Below are 13,451 nucleotides of genomic sequence, written 5' to 3'. Positions count from 1 at the left end.
GCATCGTAATTGAAGCATATATTTAGGCATGAAGATTAAAGAACTAGCGATTATTTAAGACTTCATAAATGGTCTTTGAACTATGATTTGATAAATGATCTTTGACTGGAGCCGCCTTTAGCTTCTGATTTAATTCTGATAAATTCATTTATTTGTTGCTATTATAATTTTGTGTTAATATTGCGTAAGAGCTCTTATGTAAAAAATTTCTGCATACACCAACAGCACTGTTGCCCAAGGAAACAAAGATGTGTAATTGTTTTGCAAAAATTATTTTTTGAAATAAATGAGCTTTCACTTATAGTAGTAGTGCTATATAATACTCCCGGATTAACCTTTTTGCATATAAAAGTTCATTGATGCTGACATTAATTTAGTTGACAAAGATACATCCATCCTATATAAATAGGTTTAGAAAAGATTTTAGAGACTCAACTTTATTCATTTAATGAGATTTGAACCTTAATACTGTACTCGCTTAATGGGATTTTAGAATTTTATGGATCGAACAATTAAAATAATTCTTTATTTTTTTTATTAAAATGAGATTTTATTTGAATATCTCCCATGCATACAAAAGTTTATTATGCTAAAATTAATTGGTAATAAAGAGATATCGATGATGTCTAACTCAAGTGGTAAAGTTGAGGGACCATAAGACTCTTTTAACTTAAGTGAAAGATTTTGGCTTCAAATTGACTACATGTGGTATAATATGAATTACTCCATCCGTTCCATAGTATTGGAGACATTTCTTTCCGGCATGGAGATTATTGAGATTTGAATCATTTCACTTCCAAATCAAGTGGGATTATATGAAAACTAATTAATCACAGTATATAATAATTTCAGCTTGAGCCTAACTTCAGTATAAGTCGAAGCTTTCTTCTACACTAAAGTGTAGCTCCGCCTAACCAATAATGTCACAATATTTTTCCCTTCCTATTTAATTCGTATTTTTTCAATTTCTTGTGCACTGGCATATAATTAGCATAACTATTGTCCTTTTACACAATTAAGAGATACTATAAACAAAGAATAAGTGTCACGCCAAGTACTTTTTTTTCTTTTATATATCACACTTGAACATTCAATAATTATAAAATCGTCACACATCAGCAATTATGATTTTGGTCTTTAACAAATTTATAAAGAAAACAAAATCAACTAAGCAAATTTTACGAATCTGAATCTGTAGATACTTTGAAGATTCAGATGCATGTGACGAAAGCCAAGATTCCTTATCGCCTATGTTTATTGGTTGATGTGGCTTTACATGGTTGGATTTGTGGTTGTACAATCTTTTGCATTTAATTAAAATATAGAATAAAATCTTTGAAAGATAAATTTTAGGTCAACAATTCCTCCCATAGAATCCTTTAATATACTTATTTTTTTGTTACCTTCACCAAATAGTTACCCCTCAATTTCAAAGTTTTCTGCAAAAAGTCATTGTTCTTATTTGAATGAAATTTTTATATGACAACTTTTAGGATGATTACTCTCTTTAAAATTGGAATCTTGATTCTTGCTTAGTGGAGAATACTCGAATCTCACGACCTTCTAATTCAATCCTAAAGTGAAAAATAAAATTGAGAAACTAATTTATTAAATGAGTGCAAGGAATTGCAAAGGTAGATAACGGATAGGAATGTGTATATCAATAATTTATTTAATATTCACTAGAACAAATCTTTTTATTTATTCCGCAATAAGTCTTTATTAGTAGATGCACATATTTTTATGCCAAATTCGTTTTAGAGATCGACTTTTTTGTGGATAAGTGAACTAGATAGTGAAGCATTACGAGTTCTATTTCTACATGTACATGGACACCTCAAATATAAAAGATAAAAGGAAAATGACAGAAATTGCCTGCGGATTTATCGACTAATAATAATTATTTGCACTCAATTATCAACGGATCACTAATGAACTTTGGCGCTAGACATAGACGAATAGTTATAATTATGTGTCTTCAATTCTTTTGTGGGCTAAACTAAATTGGGTAAATACTAAATAAATCAACGAGAGAATTAATCAAGTTATACTCTATGATATTGTGGATAAAATTGAGTTTTATGAATGTTATTTGACTTTGTAGATAAAACTTGAGACTCAACTCTGAAGTTCGGACGCTACAATTGATTTTATCTTATGAGTCTTTTGGTCTTTTGGTCTTTCCAATGTGATCAAATGAAAACTTTAAATATTATACAAACTCAAAATTATGATCTGCACCATTGAAAAATGTCAACAGATCACAAAGTAGCATCAACGTGAAAATGTCAACATAATTTCAACGGTAGTCAATGATTGATGCTGTGTTGATATTGTGTTGACATTAAAATCTTGAAATTTTACACTGTGTTGATATTATATTAAAGTTGTGTTGAGGAGTTTTGAGTTTATACAATATATAAGTTTGCATTTTATCACTGTGCTTTTATATAAATAGTATCGGGTAATTAAGATCTAATTCATCTCAAATAAACTCAAAATAATCTAATCTTAATTATCAAAAACATACATTGAGATTCACAATTTCTAAAACGACGTGCAGCAATGCTCCACTTGTATTAGAGTCGTGTTTAAACTTCTAATGACGTTTATTAATTAAACTCTTTAATTAAAACACTAATTGATGATAGCAAAGTAATCGTTTTAAATAATGAAAATAATACGCGTTTTGGACTTGCAGAGATTTTTTTTTATTAAATTGGCTAATGGTTATCATGTTTAGTGTGAACATTTAATTAAGGATAATCATAAACATAGTCGATAAGATTGTTGATTCATTTATTCTAACAAAGCATTTTGAACTAACATATGATTGTATAATGAGAATGATTGGGTTAGTTGTAAGTTGTACCTTGTCAATTTTGAACAACCAGAACTCTAGGGTATTTGGTATGGATAATATCGATATATAATATATTTATAATATTTTAATATTTTGGTATGTGTTTGAATGTACGTGCATCCCTATCTGATTAAATTCTAAATGAATATTGATAGATTCTAAACTAAACTGAGGCTATTAAACTTCAATTTACCTCTAATTATTAAGGAATACACTATTTAACTAGTAATTGTGGTCTTCACACCCCACGCGAACTTTTATTTAGGAGTATCTTATTCTATTAAAAACACGAGGTCCTATATTTATAAAACTACGATCCAAAATATTTTATACTAGTACAACTTTTTTTTGAATACCACCTCTTAGATGGGATTTGTAATACGTATAAAACATAATTATATCATATGGAGTAGTATTAACTTATTATTCGATCAACTAAATAAAATTTAATAACATCGATAATTAAGATTATAGTTATAATTTCACCATGATTTTCGACGAGCTAGTTAGGACATAGAGTGATCTTTTTTCTCATAATTTAATACATTGTGTATCAAATAATGAATTATATGGAGTATATTTTAGATACTCTGCTAATCATAATGTCAATATATAGCTTAAATGGATAAAAAGGCATAACAATCACACATCAAATATGTACCTCGCAAACTAACCCAAAAATAAACAAGCGGCAATTGAATTAAATTAAAATATTCCTTTCCAATGGATAATATTTAGGGGGCTACCATTTTCCATGATTATAATGTATATACTAATTAATTGCAAAAATAATATATTTTGCATAAATTAATTTTGTTGCTACATAACATGGTGTCTGATTTATAAACGATTTTTGGTAAATGTTTTGCTTATATATTAAAAATGCAGATAATATTATTTTGAAGTACCATATTTGATAAGTTTGATTTAGTTGAAGAGTGCTTCAATTTGATTTTAATCAACACATTAGACTAAATTTCGGAACATATCATTAAAATATTAATGGCTAATTTCGTAAGAAACAGAAAAAAAGATTATTTGAAGAATAATAATTTATTCTACATATTATAATCCATCTTCTATTTTTCTGAGTTGAGGAAAAAGGAATTGAGGATCGTACGCACTAAATTAGTAATTTATGGAACAAGATCTAGTATTGTTTGGTGACATAATAAAGCAAACAAAACTGAAGTGACATATATTATTACTTACTTAAAATAACCATAATCAACAAAACTTTGATTAACAAATTCGAGTGGCGTAAATTTAAAGAACATGGAGATTTTGGGAAGATTAACTCTACGTTTGACCAATAATACAAAAATAGCAACTTGATCCCATTTGCGTCAGCATCCTTACATAAAATAAGAATTCATAAACCTAATGATGATTATTACATCTATTTACTTTTTTGTTGTTTAATCAAGAAAGCAAAGTGGCCACTTTTGGCAACTTCCTCCCATCACACAATGCGACAAACTTAATTTAATCAAAAAATTGATTTCTTCATCAAAAAACCCTTCACGCATCTCCACCGATCGTGGTTTTCACATTCACCCCCTTAATCAAAATTGAATCTTTTTTCTTCTTAGAAGAAGAAATGGATTACAGCACCACACGCACCAAGAATTTGGTGGGATTGATTGGTTTCAACAACATCATCAACCCCCATAATTTTCTTTAAAATTCTAATAATCTAATGGCAAAGATTCGCAAGTTGGTGTTCTTGAAAAACTAACATTTTTAATGTTTGTAAAGAAGGGCTTTCTTTGTTTTTGTTTTCCTTGTTTGAAAGAGGGTAAAAATTTGATCTTTTTTCCAGTGAATATTCATTGGATTTGACAAACTTTTTCCTTGGTTTATCACTCAACTCATTCTTGTTCATGAGTGTAACTATGCAAGATTCACTTTGTGTGTAGTGTAGTGTTGGTGGTAAATCTTAAGTTTTTCTTGTTTGTTACAGTTGACTATGGAATGGGAATCCCAAGAGGGTAGGCCCATTGCTTGGTAACAACTAACAAGAATCTTGACAGATAATCACAAGTGTGTGTGAGAGAGAGAGGAGGAGGAGAGAGAGGGATCTCATTCTCAAGTTTGTACCACATAATATAGATCTCAACCCTCAGATTCATACAACTTAGCCTTTTTTCCTCCTCTCAATTCCAAAAGTTCCTAAAGCCTTTGAAAGGAATTTTTTAGGAGTCAAATCAGATTCTCTCATCAATACCAATCATCAAGAGGCTCTCTTGGGATTGATTCAACAACCAAATTTCTGCAAATCGACAAAGCTTCACCAAGGGTAAAGTTTCATGTTTTTGAAGTTATGTAGCTTTTCATAAATGAAGCTTCAAAACCCAACCTAAAAGTTCATGTCTTCAACCTTTTTCCCCAGAAAAAGTTTGACATGTAGGTTCAAGTTTTAGTTGGTGGTGTTGATTTAGTTGGTTATTTTCCCAGATTTATCCATACTAAAGCTTTGTTTTTTTCTGCCCTGATTAATAAAGCAAGAATCTTGGTGAATTGAGATCTTTTTTGCCTATAGAAAAAATCTTTTGAGAGTTATTACTTTGTGTGTTGTGATGTTTGACATCCTCAATAATAACTACATGTTTGAATAGTTATCATTGAATGATCAATATGGGGTTGTTGAGCAATAACTTTTCCCAGTCCAACTTGATGAATTCATTACAATCTACTACTGCTGTTACTTTTCAACCATTTTGCTACTGGAGTTTCTCATATTGTTCATAGCATCTGGTTTGATTGCTTCTACTACTGAAATCACGAGTCTTGCTTGTTTGTGATTGAGTTTTGCAATTGGAGTTTATCATAGCAATTGTTTGTGATTGAGTTTTGATTGGTCTGATTAAATTGATTCAACATTTTGAAAGCAAGAATCTTGATTGAGTTTGGATTTGTCTGGTTTGATTGATTCTACAGTTGAAAAGCAAGAATCTTGCTTGTTTGAGGAGTATCGAAGAAATCGGGTGATGTTAGCAATGGAGGAAGGTGTTCTTCCAATGAGTAACATCCTCAGCAGTGCACCTGATTCCTTGATGGACTTTGATTACATGGATGAGCTCTTGTTGGATGGGTGTTGGTTGGAGGCAAATGGATCTTCCGAATTCCCACATTTCGACTGCACAACCCCGGTTTCCCCCTTTGATCCGTGCTTCTCCTGGCCAGCGCTCGAGTTCAGCAATGGCGAGCCCCCATCTAAGGTTGTCCAGGATGAGAGGAAGAGATCATCCTTCCCCGAGAATCTATCCATTAGCCAATCCCGAGGCACCCGGAAATCACAGCCCTACGTTGACATCATTCCCAACCCCGGGGTTTCCTCTGCTGTGGAAGGCTCCGAGCAGAGCAAGAGGTGGTGGATCGGGCCACGAGCTTCATTGTCCGTGATGGAGAGACTGATCCAGGCAGTTGGCTTCATGAAGAGTCTGTCCGGGAATAAGGATGTTCTTATCCAAGTGTGGGTGCCGGTTACCAGAGGAGGCAAACGCGTCCTCACCACCAACAACCAGCCTTTCTCCCTCGACCTCAACTGCCCGAAGCTGGCTCAGTACAGAGAGATCTCTGTGAATTTCCTCTTCCCTGCAGACGAACATTCCAAGGACGTCGCGGGGCTGCCTGGCCGGGTGTACAGGAACAAGGCTCCCGAGTGGACTCCTGATGTCCGTTTCTTCTCGTGGGAGGAGTATCCTAGACTTGGCCACGCGAAGCAGTTTGATGTCCGAGGCACTCTTGCTGTCCCGATTCTTGCACAAGGCAGCGGCGATTGTTTGGGCGTGATTGAAGTGATCTTGACCAAACAGAAGATCCAATACCGGCCAGAGCTCGAAAGCGTCTGCAAAGCTCTTGAGGTCTTTGCAAGTTTACACCTTCATTATCTTTGGCTTTTTGAGTGTTTTATCTTAGAATTCATTTTCTTGAACGCAGGCTGTGGATCTGAGGAGTCCTGAGCTTTCAAACACTCAGAAAGTTCAGGTAATTATCTCTGCATTCGAACGATCTCTCGATATTTTGATAGAAATCTATAGGGCTCAGCTCTCTCTATACACCGATGTGGTCCATTAGACTTTCAGTTCTCTTTTTATACCGATGTGGGATATTGTTATAGTTATTTTTGTTTCGTCTGCCAATACAATTTGCAGGCATCTGATCTATCTTACCAAGCTGCGTTGCCTGAGATTCTCGAGGTTTTGAGGTCCGCATGTGAGACTCACGGGCTGCCATTGGCGCAGACGTGGGTGCCCTGCGTCGTGCAGGGCAACCAAGGGTGCTGGATCTCGGACGAGAACACCAAAAACTGCGTTGCGCCAGTGGAATCTGCTTGCTACATAGGCGATCCTCGGATCAAGGGGTTCCACGAGGCCTGCTATGAATACCACTTGTTGAAAGGCCAAGGTATAGTCGGGACAGCGTTCCAGACGAACGAGCCTTGCTTCTCGCCTGATGTGTCTGTGTGTAGCAAGGCGGATTACCCTCTCTCGCACCACGCAAGGATGTTCGGACTGAAAGCTGCGGTTGCCATACGTTTGAGGAGCACCTGCACTGGCTCGGCCGACTTCGTCCTGGAGTTCTTCCTCCCGACAAACTGCAACAGCCCGGACGACCATAAGAGGATGCTTACTTCTCTGTCTACAATAATCCAGAACGTTTGCCAGACATTACGTGTCGTCACTGACAAAGAGTTGAAGGAGGAAGCTGCAATCTTACCACGAGAAACGACGTTAGCAAAGTCCCCTGAGACTAGGTTAGGCCCGCCCGAAGGCATGGTGTTCGTTGCAAACACTCCTGTGTCTTGTGACACGGGAAAAACGGGTGAGAAGAGACGGATCAAGGCCGAGAAAACCATCACACTCGAGGTTCTTAGGCAACACTTTGCCGGAAGCCTCAAAGATGCTGCAAGAAATCTTGGTGGTGAGCACTTTTTTTCTTCCTTCAAGACCAATGATACCCATTGATGTGTTATGTAACGTCTTTCGTGTTAATCGGAATTTCAGTGTGTCCAACGACGTTGAAGAGGATATGCAGGCAAAACGGGATACAGCGTTGGCCCTCTCGTAAGATCAAGAAGGTCGGCCACTCATTGCAGAAGATCCAACGAGTGATCGACTCTGTTGAGGGTGTTCGGGGATGCCAACAGAGTCTTCAGATCGGATCGTTCTACTCCAACTTCCTCGATTTGGCATCCCCGAATGCCTCAAGAACGTCGGGCGACGACAGTATCAGTCCCAACCACCCCAAGCCCTCCGAGCCACAGCCGGAGAGCAGCGTGTTGGCACCCCCGCCCGCTGCATCTCTTTCCCCTTCCTCGTCGGGCAGCCAGACCTCGGGCACGAGCCAGTGCTGTTCCAGCGGGGCGCAGCAGAATTCGAACCCCTTGAGCTCCGGAGGCCAGGACAACGCGTCTGGCAAAGACGAAGCAGCCAACAACAAGATACTCAAGAGGACTCGGAGTGATGCAAATCTACACTTGTGGAGTGATGGAGCCAAACAGCCCCTCCCGAGGTCCCACAGCCACGTGTCGTTCTCCTGGCCGGATAGGCCGGGAGGCGCCCTTCCTGCAGGGGAGGAGAGAGCACGGGAGAGGGACGGGCCGAGGATCAAAGTCACATATGGAGAGGACACCATCAGATTCCGGATGCAGAGCAGCTGGAGATACCATGACTTGCTGCACGAGATCTCTAGGCGGTTCGGGGTGGACAATGCCGGTGGCTACCACCTCAAATATCTTGACGACGACGCGGAGTGGGTGCTGCTCACGTGCGATGCTGATCTGGAGGAGTGTGTCGACGTGTGCTACGCAACGCGAAGCCAGACGATCAGGCTCGCCTTCCTTCATGATTCGCAGTCTCAGCTTAGTAGGTCTTTGAGCATTAGAGGTGGTGGAAGTTTGTAGTTTCTGCTGGAGTTTGAGCAGTTTGGAATCGGAGTTCTGTAGACAAAGTTATAGAACAATTTGCATTGTTCTAGCTCGAGCTCGTTAAATACTCGTTTAAGGGCTCGAGTGAAAACTACACAGGATAAGATGTTCATTTGTCTTCTCCAAATGTTGAAATTTGAAAAATTCTGTGGAATTTGACGTCTGTAAGCAAGAACGGAGACTTCCTTTTTTCATGGAAATTACTGTAAAACTTGCATTGTCCTTTAGAAATGTGATAAATTTCATTGTGATTAAACAATTGTTGATGAAAATGAATGTACATTATTAGAACTCTCTATTCTATAGTTCCCTCTGTTTTAGAACTTGATTTTTCTATATCCCTAGTATATATATACTGTATTTTTTTATTTTGGAATACTAGACATGAAATAGATCTTCTAAAGAACAAAACGTTTTTGAATAAGCCAATTTATTTGGGACAATGCAGATCAGTTCCTTTTCCTATTAGTGAATCAAACGTGTTTTCGCATTGAAATTATTTGCTGATGAAGAGATTTCAAATGAGTTTCTTGCGTCATAGTTATAGTCTTGGCAGTGGACAATACAAGTTATAATGCAAAATTGAGAAATGTAGTTTTCATAGGCGGAGTAATTAAATAAAGTAAAACATTGATTTTATTATTAAAAAGGCAAAAATACGCTTTTCCCGCTAACTTGGCGGGAAAATTGAAAATTCAGAATACCAAATTCAACTGCTTGAATTTGCTAATTTTATTCGTTGTTTATGTGATCGATTATTGAAGCAACATAGTCTAAACCGTTGTGATTACATTTCTTAGCTTCTTGCAGATACAGATCGGTGTGTTAATCAGCTTCCAAAGGTGGATTTCGTATGCCCAATTATTAGCTGAAGAAGAGGTGTGTGAATTATTTTCCTGCATAATTTTGAAGTGGAAAATTGCTGAGTCGATTGTGTTTTATTTTCACTAGCTCGTCCCAACCGTGTTCCAACACGCTGCAAATGGGGTTGGGCTCTTTGATTCAAGCGACGATGCGGATAAGGTATTGTGGCTGGTGATTCTAGCAGAATGTACAGCACTATTCAATTAGCCTAGATTTGTTCTTCAAATCGTGCTGATATGTTCTTCAGATTGTGGTGATTTGCTCTTCAGATTGTGTTGATTTGTTCTTCAAATTGTGCTGATTTGTCTAACCCCGCAGGTGGAAGCTGGTTCGAGAGCCGAGCCGCCGTTCTGGCTGGTTCGTGAATTGTATTTGAGACAGCTTATATTTATAAGGGTTCCTCCTTGTTTTGATAGAGAGTAATATATCTCATGATTCTCATTCTATTTAGCCCTAATTTATTGAGATGTAAAATCAATTATAATGCTTCGGTTTGAAAGCTAGGGCTATGAAACTTATTACTATATCTGTGCCAATTTGAAGTGATTGTGAACATCTAGCTTAGTTTTTGTTTCATGATTTGTTCATTGCTAGATCTAAAACAAGAGAAGAGATTGCATGTGGATTTAAGAAGCCGGTCTCCATATTTTTATGAGTTGGGGTGTAAGATTGCAGTATTGTAAGTCCTTCCAAAGGTTTCTGTAGTGTCTAAAAATTCTCATTTTCACCTGTATATACTAACCATTTCTTTGTGACTCGGTGGAAATTAAAAGAGAATTACTCTCCGATACTGTTACCTGCATTGAGCGTATACCTCATATTACAATTGAATTTTGTAACTTGAACTGAAAATTCTTAGTTCGTGTCGTTTCATAGGTTGAATAAAGTCTATGGATGTTTTAGTTCAATGTGTGAAAAGCCAGTCAAGCACATAAGCTTATTCCTTAACCATTGTGTTAATTCCATCAGTTGTAGTGTTCAATAATACAATGATAGATGCCTGTATCTAGCTTCAGGTTGCTGTTGTTGCACTGTTGTGCTTAACGGCTTAAATTATGTCACTGGTACACCATCAAGATGCAGTCTGTTTCGTTGCAGCTGTTGATTGTTGTGAAATGTATAGGAAAGTGAATGACCATTGTGTCGATTCCACCAGTTATACCTGTATCAAGTTTGCTCCCCCTTCAGATTGTGTTCAAAAATACAACATCTAGTTTCAGGTTAATGCCATTGCACTGTTGTGTGTAACAGCTTAAATTATGTCACTAGTACACCATAGAGAATCATAGATGCAGTCTGTTTTGTTGCAGCTGTTGACATTGTGTAAGTTCTTGATTTGTTTTGTACAAGCATGTTAGCTGCAGTATTCCGATTTCATACCATGCATTATAATAGGCGATAAAGTTATCACTCAGCTCACTTTCTTGTCTTTTAATGACAGAACCAGATATAGGGACGTGTTGGTTAAGGCTCATACGTTGACACTTACAATGACCCCCAAATACTTGACACTTTTAACTAATGAAGAAACAAAATGTGAGTCTGCAGAATTTGTGAACAGTTTGTACATAATCCACTTCATAGCTGAAAGTTTCTTTTCTGGTAATCTTTGACCATTAAAGGATATGTTCCTAATGGCTTTGTTCTCTGCTTATTTTTGAAGTGTATGAAGCCGGTCAATCCTCGATAGCTGCATTCAAGAAATGGCGGATGGGTGGACCGAGATTTCAAGCAGCTCCTGTACTTGGGAGGAAAAGAAAGCCAACTTAGATGGAATTCACATTCTCTCTTATCCATCCCAGGTCTCCAGCCAATATGAGTTTGATTTTGATACTTGAATGTCAATTCCAGCCAAATATTGTGTCATGTAGAGTTTCAAATGAGGTTCGATTTTACTGATTCAATTAACTGTAAGTTGTTACATATAGGAGGGTGATCTTTTGAGAACTATATTTAATATGAGACCATAAAACCAATCTTAAGAACATAATATAGATTTAACCCTGTGAATATCAATATTTAATATACCATGTCTCAGTCGAAGGATAAAATAGGGGGCAGAAAAATATACACACTAATTAACAGTTAGCAGTAGTTAAAATTAACCACTCCACTTATACTCTCCTTAAAAATTATTTTAAAATTTTAAATTTCACATAACTCTTTTAACTTAAATTATTCTTTTTACAATGTATATTTTTAAAAATAATTTTATGAGGAATGTCAAATAAAGAAGTTCGATAATGTTATGTTCCATCATTTTCATCTAATTTTGAATAACAATAAATATTAACATATCTATTATTGATATATCAGTATTATGCATGTACTAATATAAATTGATTTTATGTGACACAATATCAGTATATCTATATAGGTTTGTGTTAAAATGACAACCCCTCTTAAAGTGACATTGTGACACCACTTATACAGCAATACTATAAATGCTACACAACAATATTACAAACACTACACAACAATCTATAAATTGTTGTATAGTGTGTCGAATATTGCTGGACAAGAAAAATTGATGTATAAAGAGCAGCAATTTGCTGGCCGAGTTTTTCAGATTTTTTTTTCTTTTTTCTGCCATGTGGCAGCTTATTATTCATCCACGTGTACAAATGTTTGGCTAGGAATGGTGGTATGATGTTATTTTAAAGGGTGGTGACACCCTAACATGCCCCTATCTGTATATGCCATAATGATTTTTTGTGTCATATAGTGCATAGATATCAGAGTATCAGTATTATACATATACTACTATTTTATTTCAGACATAACACATACTCTTACTAATCTACATCAGTATTATACTCAATCCTGTCTCGCAGTATGAATCATATTTGATTTAGTCATGAATTTTAACAAATATAAAGAAAAGTGTGTTAAATAAGTTAGTGTAACTTTTAATTTTATAATAAAATGTGAATGAAATAAGTTGATGGAATATGAGACCTATCATTGATAAAAATGAGATATGACTGACATTGTGGGACATATAAAAATAACAAAATATGACTCTTATTGTGGAACTGAGGGACATGCATTCAAGCTTCTAAAAATTAAACAAACACTTAAATAAGTGAACAAGAGATAAATATATAAATAGAATATACATAGAGAGAGTGCAAGGGAAGAATACTCTCCCCTAAAATTATAAAAATGCGATAAAACAGTTTCCGAATAAGACAGCAAAAGCTAAATAAAAAATAAAAAAATGAATTTATAGTCATGATTAGGAGATTTTCAAATAATTCAACTTCTAACAAAAAAGGTTAAAAGCCTTCTCGCAAATAATTTGACCAGCAGCCTATGATTCGATTTAGAGTTAGACCACGTTCGCAACGGTATACTATATGTTATTTAGGTTCTAATCATTAATTCATAATTTTGACTGATTTTAATTATCTAGAAAGTATAATCATCTAATATTAATCTACACTGAGAAGATAGAATTAGATTCTGAAGTCCAACAATATTATATTAATATACTTTACCTTGCATAATGCATATATTCTTTTTTTACTTTCTAGAAGGAAAATTTATTTATGCATGAAATACTATTATATATTCCTAACAATTTAAAATTTAAGTGATGGAAAATAATTCAAATTCTAGAAACTACTCACTTTAAGAACTTAAATGTCTTATGAACTTACGAAATTAATACTAGTACTGTATAATAAGTTCCTAGAATTAAATTTTGAACTCATTGAATTAATTTGAAAGTCTAATTGTTTTTCGAGTTGGGAGATTTGAAAACTGAGATGAAATCCATACCTTCATGGC

The 13,451-nt window shown here is 35.7% G+C and overlaps 2 protein-coding genes across 2 annotated transcripts; both read left to right on the top strand.

Moving 5' to 3' along the window:
* The first annotated feature begins 4,619 nt into the window (after positions 1 to 4,619).
* LOC125220016 (protein NLP5-like) lies at positions 4,620 to 9,093 on the top strand. The gene is made up of 5 exons (XM_048122124.2): positions 4,620 to 5,162; positions 5,804 to 6,729; positions 6,806 to 6,853; positions 7,021 to 7,789; positions 7,873 to 9,093. The coding sequence occupies exons 2-5, from the start codon at positions 5,854 to 5,856 to the stop codon at positions 8,769 to 8,771; spliced, it is 2,592 nt and encodes an 863-aa protein (XP_047978081.1). The 5' UTR covers positions 4,620 to 5,162; positions 5,804 to 5,853; the 3' UTR covers positions 8,772 to 9,093.
* Positions 9,094 to 9,575: 482 nt separating this feature from the next.
* LOC125220874 (uncharacterized) lies at positions 9,576 to 11,573 on the top strand (the record flags this gene model as incomplete). The annotated part of the gene is made up of 5 exons (XM_048123007.2): positions 9,576 to 9,674; positions 9,747 to 9,818; positions 9,978 to 10,078; positions 11,101 to 11,195; positions 11,323 to 11,573. Coding segments are annotated over 5 exons (474 nt in total), but the record flags the coding sequence as incomplete, so codon positions are not given.
* Between the last annotated feature and the right edge of the window lie 1,878 nt (positions 11,574 to 13,451).

The sequence above is a fragment of the Salvia hispanica genome, chromosome 1 (assembly GCF_029641045.1).
Source record: "Salvia hispanica isolate PSC_SH4W2 chromosome 1, Shi_PSC_v1, whole genome shotgun sequence".
In the NCBI taxonomy this organism is placed as follows: Eukaryota; Viridiplantae; Streptophyta; class Magnoliopsida; order Lamiales; family Lamiaceae; genus Salvia; species Salvia hispanica.
The sequence above is the reverse complement of the archived record's forward strand: the minus strand, read 5'-3'. Positions and strand labels throughout refer to the sequence as shown.

What these genes read in the sequence shown, in the direction of transcription:
- LOC125220016 (XM_048122124.2), top strand. Translation starts at nt 5,854, where the DNA reads ATGTTAGCAATGGAGGAAGGTGTTCTTCCAATGAGTAACATCCTCAGC. An exon ending in GCGTCTGCAAAGCTCTTGAG is followed by an intron (nt 6,730 to 6,805) that starts GTCTTTGCAAGT and finishes TCTTGAACGCAG; the next exon opens with GCTGTGGATCTGAGGAGTCC. An exon ending in CAAACACTCAGAAAGTTCAG is followed by an intron (nt 6,854 to 7,020) that starts GTAATTATCTCT and finishes TACAATTTGCAG; the next exon opens with GCATCTGATCTATCTTACCA.